Source organism: Triticum urartu, chromosome 5 (genome assembly GCF_003073215.2).
Source record: "Triticum urartu cultivar G1812 chromosome 5, Tu2.1, whole genome shotgun sequence".
Lineage (NCBI taxonomy): Eukaryota > Viridiplantae > Streptophyta > Magnoliopsida > Poales > Poaceae > Triticum > Triticum urartu.
Window position 1 is genome coordinate 455,013,415 of NC_053026.1, and position 23,720 is coordinate 455,037,134.

General features: G+C 46.3%; 2 protein-coding genes and 1 pseudogene across 2 annotated transcripts; 2 read left to right on the plus strand and 1 right to left on the minus strand.

The window, feature by feature from the left end:
• The first annotated feature begins 7,629 nt into the window (after positions 1-7,629).
• Positions 7,630-9,612, plus strand: LOC125556252 (annotated as a pseudogene).
• Positions 9,613-11,223: 1,611 nt separating this feature from the next.
• LOC125556253 (zinc transporter 2-like) lies at positions 11,224-13,065 on the plus strand. Its single transcript, XM_048719023.1, has 4 exons — positions 11,224-11,725; positions 12,023-12,084; positions 12,196-12,319; positions 12,484-13,065. The coding sequence occupies exons 1-4, from the start codon at positions 11,263-11,265 to the stop codon at positions 12,858-12,860; spliced, it is 1,026 nt and encodes a 341-aa protein (XP_048574980.1). The 5' UTR covers positions 11,224-11,262; the 3' UTR covers positions 12,861-13,065.
• Positions 13,066-14,696: 1,631 nt separating this feature from the next.
• LOC125507133 (ras-related protein RABB1c-like) lies at positions 14,697-16,037 on the minus strand. Its single transcript, XM_048671815.1, has 6 exons — positions 15,992-16,037; positions 15,492-15,631; positions 15,315-15,397; positions 15,006-15,216; positions 14,857-14,922; positions 14,697-14,768 (listed from the first exon to the last, which is right to left on the minus strand). The coding sequence occupies exons 1-6, from the start codon at positions 16,035-16,037 to the stop codon at positions 14,697-14,699; spliced, it is 618 nt and encodes a 205-aa protein (XP_048527772.1).
• Between the last annotated feature and the right edge of the window lie 7,683 nt (positions 16,038-23,720).

A 23,720-nucleotide genomic window follows, 5' to 3' on the forward strand; every position in this document is an offset into this window, starting at 1 on the left:
AAGGGATAACGGAAACGATTCCCAAGCTCTTCGTAATCCGGAAATTGACGAAGGTAGAAATCGAGAAAAACATCAAGTGTTGATGGTAGACAAGACCACTAGTTTCAAGAAAAGGGCAGAGGGAAGAAGGGGAACTTCAAGAAGAACAGCAAGCAAGTTCCTGCTCAAGTGAAGAAGCCCAAGTCTAGTTCTAAGCCTGAGACTAAGTGCTTCTACTGCAAAGGGACTGGTCACTGGAAGCGGAACTACCCCAAGTGATTGGCGGATAAGAAGGATGGCAAAGTGAACATAAGTATATTTGATATACATGTTATTGATGTGTACTTTACTAGTGTTTATAGCAACCCCTCAGTATTTGATACTAGTTTAGTTGCTAAGATTAGTAACTCGAAACGGGAGTTGCAGAAACAAAGACTAGTTAAGGGTGAAGTGACGATGTGTGTTGGAAGTGGTTCCAAGATTGATATGATCATCATCGCACACTCCCTATACTTTCGGGATTAGTGTTGAACCTGAATAAGTGTTATTTGGTGTTTGCGTTGAGCATGAATATGATTTGATCATGTTTATTGTAATACGGTTATTCATTTAAGTAAGAGAATAAATTGTTGTTCTGTTTACATGAATAAAGCCTTATATGGTTACACACGCAATGAAAATAGTTCGTTGGATCTCGATCGTAGTGATACACATAATCATAAATTTGAAACCAAAAGATGCAAATTTAATAATGATAGTGCAACTTATTTGTAGCACTGCCGTTTAGGTCATATTGGTGTAAAGCGCATGAAGAAACTCCATGCTGGTGGGCTTTTGGAATCACTTGATTATGAATCACTTGATGCTTGCGAACCATGCCTCATGGGCAAGATGACTAAGACTCCGTTCTCCGGAGCGAGCAACTGACTTATTGGAAATAATACATACTGATGTATGCGGTCCGATGAGTGTTAAGGCTCACGGCAAGTATCGTTATTTTCTGAACTTCACAGATGATTTGAGCAGATATGAGTATATCTACTTGATGAAACATAAAGTCTGAAACATTTGAAAAGTTCAAAGAATTTCAGAGTGAAGTGGAAAATCATCGTGACAAGAAAATAAAGTTTCTACGATCTGATCGCGGAGACAAATATTTGAGTTACGAGTTTGGTCTTCAATTAAAACAATGTGGAATAGTTTCACAAACTCATGCCACATGGAACACCACAGCATAATGGTGTGTCCGAACGTCATAACCGTACTTTATTGGATATAGTGCAATCTATGATGTCTCTTACCGATCTACCACTATCGTTTTGGGGTTATGCATTAGAGACAGCTGCATTCACGTTAAAAGGGCACCATCTAAATCTGTTGAGACGACACCGTATGAACTATGGTTTGGCAAAAAACCAAAGTTGTCGTTTCTTAAAGTTTGGGGTTGCGATGCTTATATGAAAAAGTTTCATCCTGATAAGCTCAAACTCAAATCGGAGAAGTGCGTCTTCATAGGATACCCAAAAGAAAATGTTGGGTACACCTTCTATCATAGATCCGAAGGCAAGATATTCGTTGCTTAGAATGGATCCTTTCCAGAGAAGGAGTTTCTCTCGAAAGAAGTGAGTGGGAGGAAAGTAGAACTTGATAAGGTAATTGTACCTTCTCCCTTATTGGAAAGTAGTTCATCACAGAAATCTGTTCCTGTGACTACTACACCAATTAGTGAGGAAGCTAATGATGATGATCATGTAACTTCAGATCAAGTTACTACCGAATCGTAGGTAAACCAGAGTGAGATCCGCATCAGAGTGGTACGGTAATCCTGTTCTGGAGGTCATGTTACTTGACCATGACGAACCTACGAACTATGAGGAAGCGATGTGAGCCCAGATTCGCAAAATGGCTTGAGGCCATGAAATCTGAGATGGGATCCATGTATGAGAACAAAGTATGGACTTTGGTTGACTTGACGATGATCGGCAAGCCATTGAAATAAATGGATCTTCAAGAGGAAGACGGACGCTGATAGTAGTGTTACTATCTACAAAGCTAGAATTGTCGCAAAAGGTTTTCGACAAGTTCAAGGTGTTGACTACGATGAGATTTCTCACTCGTATCTATGCTTAAGTCTGTCCGAATCATGTTAGCATTGCCGCATTTTATGAAATCTGGCAAATGGATACAAAACTGCATTCCTTAATGGATTTATTAAAGAAGAGTTGTATATGATGCAACCAGAAGGTTTTGTCAATCCTAAAGTGCTAACAAAATATGCAAGCTCCAGCGATCCATCTATGGACTGGTGCAAGCATCTGGAGTTGGAATATACGCTTTGATAAGTTGATCAAAGCATATAGTTTTATACAGACTTGCGGTGAAGCCTGTATTTACAAGAAAGTGAGTGGGAGCACTACAACATTTCTGATAAGTATATGTGAATGACATATTGTTGATCGGAAATAATGTAGAATTATTTGCAAAGCATAAAGGAGTGTTTTGAAAGAAGTTTTTCAAAGAAAGACCTCGGTGAAGCTGCTTACATATTAAGCATCAAGATCTATAGAGATAGATCAAGACGCTTGATAAGTTTTTCAATGAGTACATACCTTGACAATATTTTGAAGTAGTTCAAAAATGGAACAGTCAAAGAAAGAGTTCTTGGCTGTGTTACAATGTGTGAAATTGAGTAAGACTCAAAGCCCGACCATGACAGAAGATAGAAAGAGAATGAAAGTCATTCCCTATGCCTCAGCCATAGGTTCTATAAAGTATGCCATGCTGTGTACCAGATCTATTGTATAACCCTACACTGTGTTAAGCAAGGGAGTACAATAGTGATCTAAGAGCTAGATCATGGACAGCGGTCAAAATTATCCTTAGTGGAATAAGGAAATATTTCTCAATTATGGAGGTGACAAAAAGGTTCGTCGTAAAAAGTTACGTGATGCAAGTTTTGACACAGATTTGGATGACTCTAAGTCTCGATCTAGATACATATTGAAAGTGGGAGCAATAGCTAGAGTAGCTCCGTGCAGAGCATTGTTGACATAGAAATTCGCAAAATACTTACGGATCTGAATGGGACAGACCCATTGACTAAAATTATCTCACAAGCAAAACATGATCACACCTTAGTACTCCTTGGGTGTTAATCACATAGCGATGTGAACTAGATTATTGACTCTAGTAAACCCTTTGGGTGTTTATCACATATCGATGTGAACTATGGGTGTTAATCACATGGTGATGTGAACTATTGCTGTTAAATCACATGGCGATGTGAACTAGATTATTGACTAGTGCAAGTGGGAGACTGAAGGAAATATGCCCTAGAGGCAATAATAAAGTTATTATTTATTTCCTTATATCATGATAAATGTTTATTATTCATGCTAGAATTGTATTAACCGGAAACATAATACTTGTGTGAATACATAGACAAACAAAGTGTCACTAGTATGCCTCTACTTGACTAGCTCGTTAATCGAAGATGGTTATGTTTCCTAACCATAAACAAAAGAGTTGTTATTTGATTAACGGGATCACATCATTAGGAGAATGATGTGATGACATGACCATTCCATTAGCTTAGCACCCGATCGTTTAGTAATGTTGCTAATTGCTTCCTTCATGACTTATACAGGTTCCTATGACTATGAGATTATGCAACTCGTTTGCCTGAGGAACACTTTGTGTGGCTAAAACGTCACAATGTAACTGGGTGATTATAAAGGCTCTACAGGTGTCTCAAAGGTACATGTTTGGGTTGGCGTATTTCGAGATTAGATTTGTCACTCTCCGATTGTCGGAGAGGTATCTCTGGGCCTCTCGTAAATCCACATCATTAAGCCTTGCAAGTTGCAACTAATGAGTTAGTTGCGGGATGTTATTACAGAACGAGTAAAGAGACTTGCCGTAACGAGATTGACTAGGTATTGGATACCGACCGATCGAATCTCGGGCAAGTAACATACGATGACAAAGGGAACAACGTATGTTGTTATGCGGTCTGACCGATAAGATCTTCGTAGAATATGTAGGAAGCCAATATGGCATCCAGGTCCTGCTATTGTTATTGACCGGAGATGTGTCTCGTCATGTCTACATTGTTCGAACCCGTAGGGTCGCACGCTTAAGGTTTCGAATGACAGTTATATTATGAGTTTTTGAGTTTTGATGTACCGAGGAGTTCGGAGTCCCGGATGAGATCGGGACATACAGAGGAGTCTCGAAATGGGTCCGAGACGTAAGATTGATATATTGGACGACTATATTCGGACATCGAAAGGTTCCGAGTGATTTCGGGGTATTTTCGAGTACGGATAGTTACGGAGAGCAATGGGCCTTGATGGGCTTCTATGAAAAGAGGAAAAAGGGCCAGGGGGCTGCTGCGCCCCCTCCCCTCTAGTCCGAATTGGACTAGGGAAAAGGGGGCCGGCCACCTTTCCTTCTCCTCTACTTCCTTCTCCCTTCCTCCCCTCTTGGTGGACTCCTACTAGGACTTGGAGTCCTAGTAGGACTCCACATCCTGGCCACACCAAGCCTTGGCCGGCCTCCTCCTCCTCCATCCTTTATATACTGAGGCAAGGGGCACCCTATACACACACAAGTTGATCCACGTGATCTTATTCTTAGCCGTGTGCGGCACCCCCTGCCACCATAGTCCTCGATTATATTGTAGCGGTGCTTAGGCGAAGCCCTGCGACAGTAGTGCATCAAGATCGTCACCACGCCGTCGTGCTGACGGAACTCTTCCCCGACACTTTGCTGGATCGGAGTCCGGGGATCGTCATCGAGCTGAACGTGTGCTAGAACTCGGAGGTGCCGTAGTTTCGGTGCTTGATCGGTCGGGCCGTGGAGACGTACGACTACATCAACCAAACGCTTCCGTTGTCGATCTACAAGGTATGTAGATCATACTCTCCCCTCTCGTTGCTATGCATCACCATGATCTTGCATGTGCGTAGGAAATTTTTTGAGATTACTACGTTCCCCAACAAAGGCGACCCTTGGCATGAAATCCGACACCGCACTCGGGCCGGATGGGTGGCCGGTGGCGATGTTCAAAAGGTTTTGGCAAGTGCTCAAAGGGCCTATTTTTGACGTTTGCAATGGTTTTATGCGGGGTACAGTAGATATCTCTCACCTAAACTTTGGGGTTCTCTCTCTGATCCCCAAAGTTCCGGGCGCGGATCATATTAGGCTCTTTCATCCCATAGCGTTGATTAATGTTCCGTTTAAAATTTGTGCTAAGGCTTGTTCGACTCGCTTGTCTCCGATAGCTCACCGTATTATTAGTAGGAACCAATCGGCTTTTATTCGGGGGCGCAACATCTTAGAGGGGCCGTTGGCCCTCCAAGAGATTGTGCACTCCCTAAAACGCGCTCGCCAGCCCGTGATTCTCCTAAAACTTGATTTTGAGAAGGCGTACGATCGCGTGAACTGGGAGTTTCTCCGTCAGGTCCTCCTGGACCGGGGATTCTCGTCGGTTTGGGTTCATCGCATGATGCAGTTGGTCTCGGGGGGCCAAACGGCGATTGCGGTGAACGGAGAAGTAGGGAACTTTTTCCGCAACAAGCGTGGGCTACGTCAGGGGGACCCAGCCTCGCTGTTGCTGTTTAACTTTGTAGCGGACGCCTTGGGCGCCATGCTCGACAGAGCTCGTTTGGCTGGCCACATCAGGGGAGTGGTGGACAACCTGATCCCGGAAGGAGTGTCACACCTGCAATACGCGGATGACAGACTCCTCCTTTTCGAGCCCGACACACACAGTAACGCAACGGTCAAGGCCATTCTGTTGTGTTTTGAACTCATGTCGGGGCTTAAAATCAACTTCCACAAGTGTGAAGTGGTGTCCATAGGGATGGACGCGCCGAAAGTCAGCGGGTAGCCAACTTGCTTAACTACAAACTTGGCCAGTTTCTGTTCACTTACCTCGGCCTCCCGATCGCGGCGAAGAAATGTTCGATCGCCGATTGGGAACCTCTCACCTCCAAGGTAGCGGGCAGGGTGTGTCCGTGGAGAGGTAGATTTATGTCTTCAGGGGCTAGACTAATCTTACCCAACTCCAGCCTCTCATCCTTACCTATGTTCGCCATGGGTTTGTTCTTGCTGGCGGGTGGGGTACACACTAAGTTGGATACCCCGCGGTCCCATTTCTTTTGGGAAGGAGCGGGACCCAAACGGAAATACCATATGGTCAAATGGCAGGCCGTTTGCAGACCTAAAGCCTAGGGGGGCCTTGGGATCATCAACTCCAAGCTGATGAATATTGCACTCATGTGCAAATGGATCTGGAAGATGTCTCAGGGTGAGACTGGCCTCTGGATCGACCTCCTCCGTGCGAAATACTTCCCGAACGGGAATTTCTTCGAGGCGGCCTCTCGTGGGTCCCCCTTCTGGAACTCCATTCAAGCCCTAAAACCCTTATTCGCCAGGGGCGCGAAGTTTGGGGTTAACAACGGGCGCTCCACGCGGTTTTGGCTAGACCTTTGGATTGGCCACCAATCCCTATGGTCGGAGTTTCACCAACTCTACTCCATTGCAGTCGAGCCCAACCAACTGGTTGCTTCGGCTCTTAGCTCCTCCCCACCCTACATCAACTTCAGAAGAGAATTATCGGGGACGGAAATGGCGGAGTGGGACCGCCTTCGGGATTTGATCGCGGATGTTCGCCTGTTGGACTCCGCGGACACGGTCTCTTGGAGACTTTCGGGCTATGGCAAATTCTCTGTCAATTCCTTATACAGAGAGCTGACCCGCGGCCAGGTCCCTTCGGCTGCCATGGGGCTTTGGAAGGCTAAAATCCCTCTCAAGATCAAGGTCTTCCTCTGGCAACTCTGCCAAGATCGCCTTCCTACCTCTACCAACCTTGCTAAGCGCAACGGCCCCGCCTCCGGCCCTTGTGCTTTGTGTGGGGTTCCGGAAGATGCTGACCACGCTTTCTTCCGATGCACTTTGGCGCGCTTTGCTTGGAGCGCGGTCCGTGAGGCCGCGGGGGTGGATTGGGATCCCCGCTCCCGAGCCGCGCTAGTGTCTTCTTTGTCATTGGTTCATGGCCCGGCTCGTCGGGTCATGTGGACGTGTGCGACGGCCATGTTATGGGCTATCTGACATATTCGTAACAAGTTTACTATTGAGGGCGTATTTCCCTCGCATCCCGCTGACGTTATCTTCAAATGCATCGTTTTCTTGCAGCAATGGGCACCGCTGGGCAGACAACAGGACTCTGATCTTCATCGCCAAGATCTTTGCCGTCTTCGCTTAGTTTACGCCGAGTCCCGCACTCCGTCGTCCGCGCCGTCTGCTGTCGCATAGGGATGGGCAGCCCCTTTTGGTTGTAGTTTCAGCCGAGCCTGCGTGCTCGTTTCGCTAGGCCGGACGTGCCTTGTAACGTACTTTATTCCTTCTCCGGTTGCTGTTTTCAAGACCTGCTCGTCTTTTGTCTGGTGCCGTGTGTTGGTCATGTGGTTGTCATACGCTGCCTATGTTGTGGGCTTTATTAATTTAAAGCCGGACGTCCCTGACGTCTATGTTCTAAAAAAATTGTGTAGGCACCTATCCGCAGTCCGAACGAACGGGCATACTTCAGTGACGCTTTCGCCATCTTCACGATCTTTTGACAAATACGCTGCCTCTGATTCCCTGAAACTTATACATTTTTCTGAAAATCGCCCGGGCGTGGTTCAAAACCTTGAAGGTAAAATTTTCTAGTGTACACTATGGTCATCCCTTTTGTGCAATCGGAAAAAACAAATTTTAAACTGTTTATGGTTTGGTTCACAAATATAAGAGTAAGTTTTGTGGATCCACGCGTAGTTTGCAGAAATATCGTGTGTGTGTGTGTGTGTGTGTGGTTTTTGGTTTTGCTATTCAATTGATGAATAACTAGTATCGTTCGATCTAGAACAAAGAGTACATGTATAAAAAGAATGAGAGGATCTTGATCGGATGGTTATCAACACTCAATACTAAACATTCGAAAGTGGTTTGTAATTAGCAGACTGCACTTCTTTATCATTAATTTAACCGAAAGGGTTCTGTCTATCAGAGTCTAATCATGTTCACCTTTCTTTTGTGAGTGTGTATGGCGTGATATTTACCGATAGCCTTCTCTTTCCTGCCAGAAAGAGACGCATTGATCAGTCTTGTGAACTAGGTCCCTTAAGACATAACATGCTTAATCACTCAAATGCGGATAACAGTTTCTAATTTCGTACTTCTGGGTTTTTTTACAATATATATGTCTTTGTGATGTTTACTTCAAATCATGGGTCCTAAACCTCAAACAATTTACTGTAATTATTTTTGTCCCTTTTTAGTGTTTTGGACTTTGTACTCCCTCCGATCCGACATAGAGGTTGTGTGAATTAATTCGGATTGGAGGGAGTATCTTTTTCCAAGTATATTGGTGCGCTTTTGGTATTTACAAACCACTCTATTTTGCTAATGTACGTCTTTACTCTTTAACATGGGTGGATTTTTTCAAACGTTGCTAACAAGTAGCACACGCATGCAGTGGTTAGCGTGCCTCTCAACTGTCCTTATACATGGACAGTGACCGATGGATGTAAATCAAGAAGATGCTTGATTGACATCGAATTTATCAAAATGACTAGGGTAAAACTCATATTTCCTTTCCTTCATTTTCATTTTCTTCCTTAAAGCAATTGTGTGAATTTTGAGCTTGCTATCTAAATACATTGAGACCTTAAGGACAGCGATGAAGTAGGAAGATATATTACAACTAGTGTAAAATGAAGTTTTTTTTTGTTATACAGCGTGGCAAACCGGAGTCTGTTTTGCGCTCTAGGGAGATGAGGACGTTGGTGGAGCAAGCACAGTCTGGTTTTGCGCGTATGCTGCGAGAAGGCATCCTCACAGACATCGCCATCAACGCCATTGGTGGCAGCATCAAGGCCCACCGCGCCGTCTTGGCCACGCGGTCACCGATGTTCTTGAGGATGTTCTCACACAACCTCAGGGAGAAGAAGCTCTCCAAGGTGGACATCTCCGACATGTCCATCGACGCGTGTCAGACCTTGGTCGGCTACCTCTACGGTGTCATCGCGTCGGAGGACGAGCTGCTCGTGCACCGGGGCGAGCTGCTCGCCGCGAGTGACAAGTATGGCATCGCGGACCTCAAGAAGGCGTGTGAGGAGAGCCTTAGGAGGGACGTGAGCACGAAGAACGTGTTGGAGAGGTTGCAGGCGGCACACACCTACGGCCTGCCGGCGCTCAGGAGGACCTGGGTGAGGCTGCTTGTGGACTTCGGGAAGATGTACGAGATTCCTGAGGATTTTGAGGAGTTCATGGACGCCGCGGACCAGGATCTCATCGACGACATCCGTTCGACTGCAACTCTCAGTGGGAGAAAACTTCCGGCCAGAGAGAAGAAGACTGCAGCTAAATTGACTCGGCGCCGCAGCTTCTAGCAAGGCTTCGTGCAACATTCTGGTTCAGTGCTCCAATGTCCGGACGTCCACGTCTAAAGCTGGATGCGTGCAACACTGCAGCAGGTAAACAGGGTCGCCAAACATCTCAGCATCTTGCCAGGATTCTGAAGGCGGCACGGATAAACGGCCTCGGTAGCCCAATTTCCGGCTTGCTGGCAGTGAGTGGGCTAAGTGAATTGTGCCCGCTTAATTTGTCAGTTACTCCCCCTGTTTCGAAATAACTGACGTAAGGAGACAAAATTTTGAACTGAAGTATTTACATGATAATACTATACATTGTTGCCTTGCTGCAGCATATTTTCATTCTAGCTCTAGCACATGGTTATTTGCTCAAACGTGTGTTCACGCCATGAGTGTGATGATAATATGATGTTATATGAGCTGCTCAATGTCGTGGGTTAAATGACTTCCTGGTTCATGAATTACATGAGTAAAATTGTGGGGTAACAATTCTGATTGGGCAACCGACGTCACTCGGGTCGGTCGCCTCTAGCGAGAGCTATGACTTCGTATATTCATTTGCACGCAACTGCATCATTATCTCTCTCTCTCTCTCTCTCTCTCTCTCTCTCTCTCATGCAACATTTTCTTTTTGAACCAGGCTCTGTTCCTTTTCATTAACAACTTAATCAGTACGAGAACAATGTCTAGGAAGGGAAGAAGGAAGAGTGAGTTCAATACATTGGCAAAAAAAGCCACTGCATGTGCCAAATACATGTCATAGGGCAAAAACCTATCAACAGCAAAACCTACATTTAGGAAAGTTTCTCATAGGGCAAAAACCTATCAACAACAAAAATATCTGATTTTTAAAAGGAATCTTAGCAGTCACAGCGAGCCAAAAGGCTCTCAAGCAACACATATGAGGCAGATTGGTTCATGCATGCTACCTATACTGGTACAATAATTTTTCCACTTTAAATAATTGAGCACCAAAAAGGAAGAGATGCACATGAGCGGAGCCGTGTCAAAGTGTACAAATCCCGATTTTATGGCCTCATGCTTTATATAGCACACAAGTCCAAGATCAAGTCGTTGAAGTAGGACCAGCCGTCCCCGACCTCCCATGTTCTCAATCTCGGCCTTACCATTTTTCATCTTGGAGTACTGGTCGCCATTATGGTGTATGTGTTCCATACCCCCCCCCCCCCCCCCCCCCCAAATTGTTAGCCCATGGAGTGCGGAGCCGTGTCGAAGTGTACAATCCAGATTCTAGGGCCCAAGGATTTACGTGGCACATAAGTCCAAGGCCAAGCCGTTGAAGTAGGATCACCTTTATTGACATCAACTAGGCCCCCCCAAGCCGTCGATATATAACTTGATCAAGCTAGGCCGCAAACTGTTGGTTGCAGTAAAATTGAGATCGACTCAGACAGCGTGGAGGTTGTCGCGGCATTAAAAAATGGTTCTTCTTCTTCATTGGTCACTGCCGTTTTCGACGACTGTTATTTTAAGTCTTTAGTTTTCGGCATGTTATCTTTGATAATTGTAATAGAGAGAGTAATCATGTAGCTCACGAACTGGTTAGACTAGCTAGATTTTCTCCATCGAACACTTGGTTGGAATATGCAGTGATTCCTTTGATTGTAAACGATGCAATGGTTGTTATGACTGAATAAAGGAGGATTTGATTGTCAAAACGAGAACAATTTAAGAAGAGAAAGAGTACTAGCCCGAGAAGAAGTGTACTCCGGCAACACGTGGGCCCACACATCAGCTCCTTGCAAGCTTCCCGCCCACGTATAAATCCCCTCCCCGTCCTCGGCTCCTATCTACCTTCCGCATGGTTCCCGCACTGCCCAGCACAGCAACGGCACGCACGGGCATGGGCATGGCATCGGCCACCAGCTCCCGCCACCTCCTCCTTCTCGTCCTTTGGCTCAGCGCGTCCGCGAGCACTGCCTGGGCCCATGGAGGTGGCGGACACGGCGACGGCGACGCGGACGGCGGCGCGAAGGCGAAGCCGGATCTGCGGGCGCCGGGGCTGGTGGCGGTGAAGCTGTGGTGCCTGGCACTGGTGTTCGCGGGCACCCTGGCCGGCGGCGTGTCCCCCTACTTCATGCGGTGGAACGAGGCGTTCCTGGCGCTGGGCACGCAGTTCGCCGGCGGGGTCATCCTCGGCACCGCCATGATGCACTTCCTCAGCGACGCCGACGAGACCTTCGGGGACCTCGCCCCCCACAGCGACTACCCGTTCGCCTCCATGCTCGCCTGCGCCGGGTACGTCCTCATCATGCTCGTCTCCTCCGTCGTCGCGCGCGGCCCCGGCCGGACCGCCCCGAGTGCAGGTGAGCAGCAGCAGGTCCCACGTTCTCCGCTGAAACTAACTGCTATATCTGCGCATACACCAGCTGGCCGGCGGTGTAAAGGTGGCAGCTGCTCGTCGGGTTAAATGCAAATTTGCTCCCTTTCTATTCCGGGGCGGGCGCTACGTGCTACGTGATTGGCAATCTTTTTTTTTTTTTGAAGGGGTGATTGGCAATCTTTCGATGCGCATTTTCACGGTCTTATCGTTACTCCTGCGATCTTATTAGTCATGGTTTAAACGTTCACTTGAGAATCCAACCCTGTTTACAAACTTCCAGGAGCGCTGGAGGAGGGCAAGCTGAGCAGCACCGATGACAACAGCATCGAACCACAAACATCTGTAAGTGCAGCCTCCGAGTCCGGTGTTGATTTGGCAGTCGTTCAGACTACCACACAGCTCTGTGTACTCGCGCGTGCAGTATGTAATAACTTGGCGGTGCCGCGCGTGCAGGACGCGCACGGACCGTCGACTGCATCCATGCTACGCAACGCGAGCACCATCGGCGACGGCGTGCTCCTCATCGCCGCGCTCTGCTTCCACTCCGTCTTCGAAGGCATCGCCATTGGAGTTGCCGGTAAGACAGAGACAGAGCTTGAAATTTCCTGGATTTTGACTGCCATGAATGAGAGGATCTCTGCATCTTACTAGATGTGTGTGTACCTCTCGACCCTGCTTCAGTCACTGATTTTCATGCCTACTTCTACTTGATCCGGTCTTCGAATCGGCGATTACTCGCAGAGACGGAAGCCGACGCGTGGAAGGCGCTGTGGACCATCAGCCTGCACAAGATCTTGGCCGCGATCGCCATGGGCATCTCGCTGCTCCGGATGCTCCCCGACCGCCCCCTCCTCTCCTGCTTCGGCTACGCCTTCGCCTTCGCCGTCTCCAGCCCCATCGGCGTCGCCGTCAGCATACTCGTCGACGCCACCACGGAGGGCCGGGTGGCCGACTGGATCTATGCCATCTCCATGGGCCTCGCCACGGGCATCTTTGTCTACGTCTCCATCAACCACCTCCTCGCCAAGGGGTACAGGCCCCAGAGGCCCGTCGGCCGGTGGCTCGCCGTTGCGCTTGGCGTCGGTGTCATCGCGGTCGTCATGATATGGGACGCCTGAATGTGGTTCAGGATAACTAGAACCATTTACCTATGGATGTAAGCATATTGTCCTGCTAAGCTAGTTGGACACCAGATTTGCAGTACCAGCTGACCAAATGAAGCAGCTAATGACAGATAAACATGCGCGCTTAATCGCTGGTTGATAAACATCCACAATGACACAATGTTAAACATCCACAATGCCACACACGACCTACCTACATGCTTCATTGGCTTCCTGTGCACAAATTATCTGTACAATGTTGCTACGTCACTTGTCACTACAAATTATCTGACCTTGATGCTTTTCTATCCCTTTGCCAAAAAAATCAGAATATCAGCCTCACTCATGTCCAGGATAGAATCAACTGGAATTGGACGTCTTCAAAACAATACTCTGCCAGCTCGGCCTACTCGTGTCAATTCATTGGATCCGTTTCTAGGCCAGACCTTGAGATGACCTGGAGGCTGAAGATTGAGAGGAAAGTAAAAAAAAAATCATTTGACCTTGGCGCAAAATCGACTTCCCACTAAAGACAGATTGCGTGCCCAAGGGCCAAGGCTCCGGTCATAACAATGTGTGCTCCTTCTGCAATCAGAAGCTTGAGGAGGTGTTTGGTTCAGGGACTTTTTAGTCTCAGAGACTAGAAAAAGTCCCTAAAAAGTCTCTAGGAACCAAACGGGAGGGACTTTTTCTACAGGGACTAGAAAAAGACTTTACTGGAGAGTCTTTTTTTATTAGTCCCTGAGACTAGAAAAGGTCCTAGGATTTCTGAACCAAACACTCCCTGAGTCTGCAGACAGATTGCGTGCCCAAGACTCCGATCATAACAATGTGCGCTCCTTCTGCAATCAGGAGCTTGAGTCTGCGCTGCACCTCTTCAGCACTTGCACTTTTGCCCAGGAAGTTTGGTTCAAACTGCACTATACCTTGCCACAACATTGTCTGATCTTTCCTAGCTCTTTGGACTCCATCCAGACTTGGTGGCATTTCTGCTACCAGGGCCCCAAGAAGAACACTGCCGCCACGGCCTACTTTGCGTGGCACATTTAGAATGAGCGAAACAGAAGAGTATTCACCAGAAAATGGGGTGATCGCTTTGGTGAAAGCTGATTTAGAAGTGATAGCTGTAGCTCTTTAATGTAGTTGTTTCATGCCGCATCTCCAATAACTGCGTTCTCTTCCTTACCTCTGCTCCTTCCTGTAAATTCCTAATCTTCAATGAAAAGGCAGGGCACCTGCCTTTCAGAGTCAATTTTTTTATTTCATCAAATCCTCACTTATGCTTATTAAAAGTCCCCGCAGCAACTCGTGCGGTGTCTTTTTTTTTGCAGAAAAACTCGTGCGGTGTCGTCTAGTTTTTATACTGAATACTAGTATGTGCTAGAAATGCCTGAGTTTGTCTTTTTTGTGTACCCAACACCAAAATGTATTTCATCATGAAAGTTTACAAAAATTAGTATACATCCATATGTATGTGTGTGTTTTTAGAAATTTTTAAAACTTAAAAATCATGTTTCATCATGAAAATTTACAAACTAGTCTCTCTCCCTCCCTTCCTCTCTCTCTCTCTCTCTCTCATAGTTTTGAATTTTTCAATATCCAGGCTCCATGGAGCCGGGAGCCAAAAGCAATTTCCAAGTTCTCGCTCTCGACAAGACAAAAAGTATAGCAAAGTAAAAATCAAGACACTAGAAAAAATATAACATTGAAAGACTGTAAAACGCTTTACATCATTTTAAACTGCCAAGTGATCTACATATATACTACAGATTTGCACTAGTATCAAACATCATCTGAGAGACGGAACTGTGTCGTCCAAGTTATGCTCAGCCCTCAGCTGCTGCAGCAGCCTTAGGCTCCAGACGGCAGCGTGTCCCTGTCAAGGTTGCATAATTCATCAACTCCGGGCGTGACACCACTACACTGCAAGAGAGACAACAGTGGACAAATTAACCCGATAATCTTGTTTTAAAAAAATTAACCCGATAAGCAGCTGCTAGCAGACACTCACCTTGGAGAGATCGATGGCGCCTTCCTGGATCTTCTCGTACACCATGGACGTGCTCTGAAGGAATGCCTGCGTGCATAGGTCAGGTCATGTCAGAAAAATGCCATGGTGAATTGCGCGCCGCCGCGATGCGATTCGGTGCGTCGAGTTACCTCCTCCACGTTGTGCCGGGTCCTGGCCGAGGTCTCCATGAAGGCGAGGCCGTTCTCCTTGGCGAACTGCTCGCCCTCTTCCGTGCTGACGGCCCGCCTCTGACCTAAATCTGATTTGTTTCCGACCAGCATGATGGTGATGTTGTTGTTGCCGTCCGCCTGCTCCCTCATTTCTTCCAGCCAGCTCGCGACGTGGTTGAAGGTTTCCCTCCTGCTCATCACCAGAGGAAAGGATCGACATTCTTAGTCTACTGGTAAAATTCTAAGACGACAGCAACTTAAAATGCATGCTTAATCTGGTGAATGTACCTGGTGATGTCATAAACCAGGAGAGCCGCGGCCGCACCTCTGTAGTAGGATTTTGTGATTGACCTGAAAGCCTCCTGACCTGCCTGCATCATGCATGCAGATCACTTCAGTAAAGGTTTGACAGTAGGGAATGCACTTAGTTTCGTTTGAAGGTTCATAGCGGAACAACTTACGGACCGTGTCCCAGATCTGAAGCTTTATTTTCTTCTTGCCGATGGTGACCATCCGCTGCCCAAATTCGACGCCGATGGTCAGGTCGTGCACGGGCTGGAACCGCTTGTCGGTGAACTGCAGCAGGAGGCATGACTTTCCAACTCCTGGGACAGCAAATTCATAATTAACATGGTCATGGTTGCTTCTTGGCTTCTGGCCTAGGCCAACGCAAGCATATACAAGGCTTTCTACTGAAAAGATAAAACCCTACAGTTGCGTCGATCGAAACTGTAGCCATAATATAGCAAGTACGATCCGAGCCGCGCGGCAGCACGTTGTTGGACGGCGGCCGTCGATGAAAAAGGAACAAGATTTCGAGTTTCTACTTATAACCGGAAGTGGATTCGCGTACGAGATCACGCAACAAACCGATGATAAAATCAGGGCACGATGGACTAGAAACGAAAGAGAGCAGATGGACATCGGGAGCGCGCCGGCGCGGGGTCGAGAAGAAGGGCACGCACCTGTGTCGCCGACGACGATGTACCTGAACTTGTAAGCGAACGACATCGCTCCCAAATTCAGAGTCCAAGCACCCGGGCGCTGCTTCTCGCTTTAGATTTGATTCGACGGCGACGGCGCACACCAAATCTTTTTTTGTGTGTGTGAAAGTACCGAACGCCTCGTCCCACGTTCGATTATCTAGCGCGATTCTCCTTCCCCGTCGATCTCCCTAATCCCGTTTTCCTTTTTTTTTTTATTCTAGAAGTTTGTTTTTTCTCTAGTCTCGTACTCGTACTATGTGATCCCGATCGTAGCGCTGTCCGTTTCCTTTTCTTATCCGTGGTTTGTTTTTCTCTCGTACGTGGGCACTTCTCTAGCTTTTCCCCCCCTTTCTTTTTCTGCGGCTGTTTTTTCCCTCGTGCGTGAAAGAACTTCTCCCGTTTCCTTTCTCTTTGGACTCCCAGACCGAACGACTTCTTCGTACTCCAGCGAAAAAAGCCCAACTAGGTTTTTGCTGTGCCAGATTAAAGCCCGGATTTTCCTGTGCTACAAAACAAAAATGTCATCAGACTTTTTTAAAGCACAAAAAATGCCATGGGTAAAAAGAATTTGTTTTTTTGCAATGACCCAAAAGAAAAATAGTCAATGGCAAATGCCATTGCAGTCTTTACGAATTTACATAAAAAGGTCACGCGATTTAAACGTTGCCATTGCAGTTTTGCAAATGTCACCCCACTGCAAAAACTGTTCAGCCGCGTCGTTCGCAAATGTCATCCCGGCTGGCGAATGGTCACTGGCTATTGGTGCTTTATAGTTATCGAGGAAACTCTTAAACCTTCAAACTCGTGGAGTCAATTTGAATCGAATGAACTCCTAATACTCAAGTTGCCACCTTTTTAACTTACTGATACCCGACAATGTCAACCAAGTAGCTGTTTGGCGCATGGGAAAATTGGGATCACACACCACTCTTAGTGACTACACGGCCCCATATGTCATATTCATGTACCACCGGCAACTCCCTGCAGATCCGCCACATCCTCATACCCCCTCGAAGCCACACCTCACCTCAAACAGGTACGCGGAGGCTCTCCATAGCCACTATCATGGGCAGATCTGGGCCCCGGGCAGCCCAGGCAATGGCCTGGGGCGTGAAAAATTTCTCAGCCTATATATCTAGAGAACAAAAAAACTGGCCTGAGGCGCAGCCCACTTCCTACTCCTCTTGCCGGGCCATTGAACAAAACACTGGCCAGGGGCGCAGCCCACTTCATCAATTAATAAAAAAGTGAATGAGAACAAGAAAGACACAAAAGCCTGAGCTGCTAGTGCGTTGCGTACGGGAGTCTTTTTGTCTAGAAAAGAAAGATGACCCATCTTAGCTAGTTGATGAAGAGATTTCTCTTGCTAGTTGCCACTGTTTTCAAATCCCATTTTCTCGTGCTAGTTTTTTTGCAGGGAATTTCTCTTGCAAGTTGTCACTATTTAAGGCTTGATTCAAACATGATCTTTAATTCTTTCCCTTTTTATATTGTTTTACTTACTTTTGTTGTTCTGCAGAGAAGATAAATGTGGAATCCGATTTAGTAATTCACATTTTGCATTTGTTATTAAACCTGCTAAGTTTTTTTAAAAAAATTACTTGAATACACTGATTTGTATTTCAAAATTTATAATTTTTTTGCCGGAAAACTTTTAGTCTATTCATCTTCAAATATAGCAGTACAATGAACACTAAAAATAATAAAACTTACATTCGAGTTCATAGACCACCTAACGACGACTACAAGCACTGAAGCGAGTCAAAAATTGTGCCGCCGTCATCGCCCTCCCTCGCCGGAGCTGGCATGTAGTAGATAGTCGGAAGTCGTCGTACTAAGGCCTTATAAGACAAGCGCATCAAATACAACCACCGACTGAATTGTGTGAGATCCGCTGAAGAAACACCTCCACACCCTATCCGACAATGCTAGACGCACCTGAAGGAAATATGCCCTAGAGGCAATAATAAAGTTATTATTTATTTTCTTATATCATGATAAATGTTTATTATTCATGCTAGATTGTATTAACCGGAAACATAATACATGTGTGAATACATAGACAAACAGAGTGTCACTAGTATGCCTCTTCTTGACTAGCTCGTTGATCAAAGATGGTTATGTTTCCTAACCATAGACATGAGTTGTCATTTGATTAACGGGATCACATCATTAGGAGAATGATGTGATTGACTTGACCCATTCCGTTAGCTTAGCACTTGATCGTTTAGTTTGTTGCTATTGCTTTCTTCATGACTTATACATGTTCCTATGACTATGAGATTATGCAACTCCCGTTTACCGGAGGAACACTTTGTGTGCCACCAAACGTCACAACGTAACTGGGTGATTATAAAGGTGCTCTACAGGTGTCTCCGAAGGTACTTGTTGGGTTGGCGTATTTCGATATTAGGATTTGTCACTCCGATTGTCGGAGAGGTATCTCTGGGCCCACTCGGTAATGCACATCACTATAAGCCTTGCAAGCATTGCAACTAATGAGTTAGTTGTGGGATGATGTATTATGGAACGAGTAAAGAGACTTGCCGGTAACGAGATTGAACTAGGTATGAGATACCGACGATCGAATCTCGGGCAAGTAACATACCGATGACAAAGGGAACAACGTATGTTGTTATGCGGTCTGACCGATAAAGATCTTCGTAGAATATGTAGGAGCCAATATGGGCATCCAGGTCCCGCTATTGGTTATTGACCAGAGAGGTGTCTCGGTCATGTCTACATAGTTCTCGAACCCGTAGGGTCCGCACGCTTAACGTTCGTTGACGATATAGTATTATATGAGTTATGTATGTTGGTGACCGAATGTTGTTCGGAGTCCCGGATGAGATCACGGACATGACGAGGAGCTTTGGAATGGTCCGGAGGTAAATATTCATATATTGAATGATATGGTTTGGCCAAGGGGTCAGGCCCATGGGGGCTATAAGTCGGTGCAAAAAGAGTTTTGCGGAGGCCAGGGGGCCAAACGCCGGAGACCCTGGCGTCTGGCCCTGGGCCAGACGCCGAGGCCCATGGCGTCTAGGCCAGACGCCAAGGATTGTGGCGTTTGGTCCTGGAGTCCGAGTGAGACTCTTGCCTTTCGGACAAAACCGACTTTGAGGAGGCTTTCGCTCCAAGTTTCGACCCCAGGGCTCAACATATAAATAGAGGGGCAGAGCTAGCACCAAAGACACATCAAGAAACACCAAGCCGTGTGCCGGCAACCCCGTCCCCTCTAGTTTATCCTCCATCATAGTTTTCGTAGTGCTTAGGCGAAGCCCTACGGAGATTGTTCTTCACCAATACCGTCACCACACCGTCGTGCTGCCGGAACTCATCTACTACTTCACCCCTCTTGCTGGATCGAGAAAGGCGAGGACGTCACCGAGCCGAACGTGTGCAGAACTCGGAGGTGCCGTGCTTTCGGTACTTGGATCGGTCGGATTGTGAAGACGTACGACTACATCAACCGCGTTGATATAACGCTTCAGCAAACGGTCTACAAGGGTATGTAGACAACACTCTCCCCTCTCGTTGCTATGCATCACCATGATCCTGCGTGTGCGTAAGAATTTTTTTGAAATTACTACGTTCCCCAACAGCACCATCAGGATGGGGGCTAGGCAGGGAGAACCTGATTCCATCTTTAGGGAGACGCCACCATCTCGCTTCCTGAGTAGGACATAAGCCCTAAAAAACTCAAATAAATGTCTAAAAACAGAGTCCTCCCGCCGGCAAGGGCCGGGATCCACCACGCCCCATGGACTAAAGCCACAGGGGACGAGGCAGAATGGCGCCGCCGCTGCTGTCGGGCGGCAGGAACCCTAGTCGCCCTTGGAGGAGAGACATCATATGTCTTTCTTTATTGCATGCAGTCATAGGAGGCTCATATCAATCAATCCTTTGATTTGGTACCATTTTTTGTATCATTTATATGTTAGATATTGTCTTTTAATATGTTTTACTTTATTAGTTAAACTGTGAATGAACAAATACCGCCATTGAATATTGTGTTTGGATTTTTATTAGTTATAACTTAACTTTATATGCCTTGAAACCAATGTTTTAAATAGCGGGATATAGCATATAGCGGCGATCCTTAAAAACGGCTATAGATGAGCTATAGCGAGGCTATAGCGGCAAATTGCATATGAAATCATTTAGCGACAACATGCTCAAACTGCTATAGCGGAGCTATAGCGGGGCTATAGCCGGCTATTTAAAACTATGCTTGAAACTGGATTTTTTTTACACTTAGTTTCTCGCCTAGGGTGTCAGCCAATCCTGGCTCCGCCACTGGCCACTATGGTAGACTAGAAGGGACTAGAGGTGGTCTCCGATAAGGAGGCCAACGACATCATCGTTGGTGGGCCAAACGCGTTCATGCTCGTGCTTGTCGCCCTTCAACTACTATGCCACGGATAGGGCTCGAGCATGGATGATGCCACATTGTACCCACCTCGACTTGGGCCCGCCAGTTTGTCGCCCTTATTGTCGGCCTTTGTCATAGAGCTACTCTGGTGTCCAATGAACCATAGCATGTTGCCATGTATAGTCTCCTCTACATGATGCGGTATGTGTGGCCTCATCCCCTACAACTCCGGGTCATCAGCACCTGTCTCCACTCTATTATTCCAATCCGCCTCACTAATCCCATCCAACATAGACACATTGTGTTCCCGACCAAGGCCCTACATCCTTCCCAATCTCGTGCTCGCGGGACAATCCAACAGAAGGCTGCTCCAAGATTGATCATGCAACGTAGCAAGGCACGACCACCAATAACCTCTCGCTGTCTTAATGCAATGCGGGAGCTCCCCGCCCTCTGACGAGGTTCCGTAAAAAAAATAACCTCTCGCTGCACCCCATTTGTTTCGGTCGACGCTCTCGCCGACCTCCTGGGCGGTTGTTACCCACGTCCTCCTCGACTACATGTCATCGCCAAATTGAACATGCACTCGTCAGCTAGCCTGCTTATTGACTTGCATCAATAAGTACAGGTCGCCAATTTCACGGATCGGGAGTTTAGGGTTCAATTCAGTCCGACCTTAAGAGTTAAAGGTTTAAAACGGGCTTCTCTTTTTATATGAGCATTGCAAAACTTCTGCTATTATCAGACTTGCACTAGCATAAGCTTGTATTAAAGTTGAATTGGATTAGTAGTATACCAAAACCAATGCACTTTGCAATGCTAAGAAGACAAACTCGAGCAGATATGCAACACTGCACTTGCATAATTGCAGGGCCATGGAAGAACTGATACAATACTTTGTAGCGGCAAAGCCATGGCCGGATTTTGAAAAATGAAAGTTAGAACGATAGATATTAGGAGGAGAGCAGCTGGAGGACATGTTGCGATTAAAAAAAACTATTAATATGTACTCTTATATTTTTTTTACGGAGAAAGTACTTATATAGAATATTTCTTGTTCAAAACATCAGTTAGGTACTACTCCCTCCGTTCCTAAATATTTGTTTTTCTAGACATTTTAAATGGTTACAACATACGGATGTATGTAGACATATTTTAAAATGTAGGTTCATTTATTTTGCTTCATATATAGTCACTTGTTGAAATTTTTACAAAGAGAAATATTTAGAAACGGAAAGAGTACGGAGTAGTCAGTTGTTGATTCGATTGAGTTGCATGTAGAGGCGGGTGCGAGGTTCGAGACTCCCTAATTATATTACCCGGCATTTACAATGCTTAAGCGCTTACCCAGGCGCTTAGGAAAAGAAAATAAATATTCTTTGTCTTAGCGCCTGGTCTGCCGTCCATGCTTCCAACGCTGGAATTAATATATGGGCGCAACACAAAGTAGAAAAAGAACGAGAAACACCCCTAGCGTCCGGTGACTCCTGTTGCGCCGACGCTAGCTGATTTACTGGGATTGAATGGGATTCTATTGAAACTACCGTGAATTAGATCCTAGCGCCCGTGCTAAGCACCTTCATTGTAGATGGGGCGCTAAAGACAGGCGCGAGGATCTGATTCCCAGCCGTTTGAGCGAAACCCCGTTCGATCCGAGGAAATTGTGAAGCGTTGACGCAAAATCAGCCACCGGGCGCTAGCCCTTTTTCTCTTCCGTGCAAGGACTCAAGCATGTGTCGTATAAGGGCATGTACCATGCCCGACGCTTGTCCAGGCGCTTATAGACGTGAAGAAAATAGTATTAAATTAAAAAATATCTAAGCATCCATGTCTTCCAACGCGAGATGCTAAACAGCCGATGCTAATTGGATGCTAATTTGAACTGGCCATGCACCGCATGCAGTAGAGAAAGGAGCGAAGCGCCTGATGCCTCTCTTTGCGTCGATGCAGTGCCCGGCGCTGGAATTTGACGGCCTCAACCGCCGAACGACCAGGAATTTAACAGGAAAGGAATCCTCTCCAAGCACCCAGCGTTGAAGATGCCCTAAGCATCTCTACCTTATCGCTGGCGTTGGAGGACAAGACGCTAACGGCCGCTGCTACGCGATTATCCTTTTCTTAATTTCCTTAAGCGCCAGTCCAAGCACCCAGGCCTTCCTAGCTCGTTTTTCAATGGATAAGCAATGGAGGCCAATTTGGGAAAAGCGACGAGCAAAGATTAACTAGTCACGGGGCTATCTACCTTCGTAACCAAACATAGCTTTTCATAAACTGATTATTCATAAAAACGTAGATAAAGCCGATTTTCCTAGAAATCGGCTTAAAACGCATTTTCTATAGGACGCGACTAACCACTAGTCGACTGGTGGTTAGCGACAAATCCGCACGATCGAAAACCTGTGTCCCTCCCCGCGCGTGACCCACTTCGGCAGCCCCACCCACGACCCAGCCTTCTCTCGCGAGGCCCACCGTGCGCAACGCATTGAGGCCCAAGACTGTTAACACAGCCCCTTTGGCCCACCTCCCCCCTCCTGCACGTGACTTACCACCCCAAAACCTAGTTTCTTACCTCCATCGCAAGAAATATACACCTGCCCCGATCAGTTCTCTCCTCTCTCCCCGACGCGCCTCCATCGCCGGCGACCTCCGCCCTAGACCTGATCCACCAAAAAAAAGGAAACCGCGAAAAACATCACCAAAACACAAGGATTTGAGGGAGGGCCCCGGTTTACCGCAACAACATCACAGGGGTTACATCAGTTCGTCTCTATTTCGTCATAATTAGGCAAAAAAGAAAGGAGGTAAGTGATTCAACCTCTATACACCTGCTGCATTTGCATTTCATACCAATAAAATCAAATTCCTCGGTTGTAAATTGAGTTACCACTCAAATTCAGTCAGGTTACCAACAAAAAGATTGACTAAATTTTCCTCTTTTACAACCAAAAAGTTGGTAAAATTGGTCCATGTTCCTACCTACAGATTACATCATTGATTTACCTCATCATTAAGTTACCAACATAAACGCATATAGGTTATCATCATCAATCTGTCAAGCTATCTTTTTTGGAGCATGTTAGAAATACATGTATGAATTTTCTCATTAAAACTGACATACCATCTCGAATGAATATAGATTACCAGAATGTGTACATTGAGTAATCAGCATCCTTTAAGATTTATTCAACATAAAAAAAGATCATTTTCTTCCTTTTTATATTGAACAAACCCATGTCAGAACAAGTTATCATGCTAATTCATTACAAATTACCAGGAAAACTCAGAACCAAAGGTGCAAAAAACACTACAAGAATACCATGTGTTGATTTACAT

Coding starts and splice junctions, on each gene's coding strand:
- LOC125507133 (XM_048671815.1), bottom strand. CDS start 16,037: ATGTCGTTCGCTTACAAGTTCAGGTACATCGTCGTCGGCGACACAG. Junction 15,632..15,991: donor CATCGTCGTCGGCGACACAG/GTGCGTGCCCTT, acceptor TTGCTGTCCCAG/GAGTTGGAAAGTCATGCCTC. Junction 15,398..15,491: donor AGCTTCAGATCTGGGACACG/GTCCGTAAGTTG, acceptor TGCATGATGCAG/GCAGGTCAGGAGGCTTTCAG.
- LOC125556253 (XM_048719023.1), top strand. CDS start 11,263: ATGGGCATGGCATCGGCCACCAGCTCCCGCCACCTCCTCCTTCTCGTC. Junction 11,726..12,022: donor CCGGACCGCCCCGAGTGCAG/GTGAGCAGCAGC, acceptor ACAAACTTCCAG/GAGCGCTGGAGGAGGGCAAG. Junction 12,320..12,483: donor CATCGCCATTGGAGTTGCCG/GTAAGACAGAGA, acceptor GATTACTCGCAG/AGACGGAAGCCGACGCGTGG.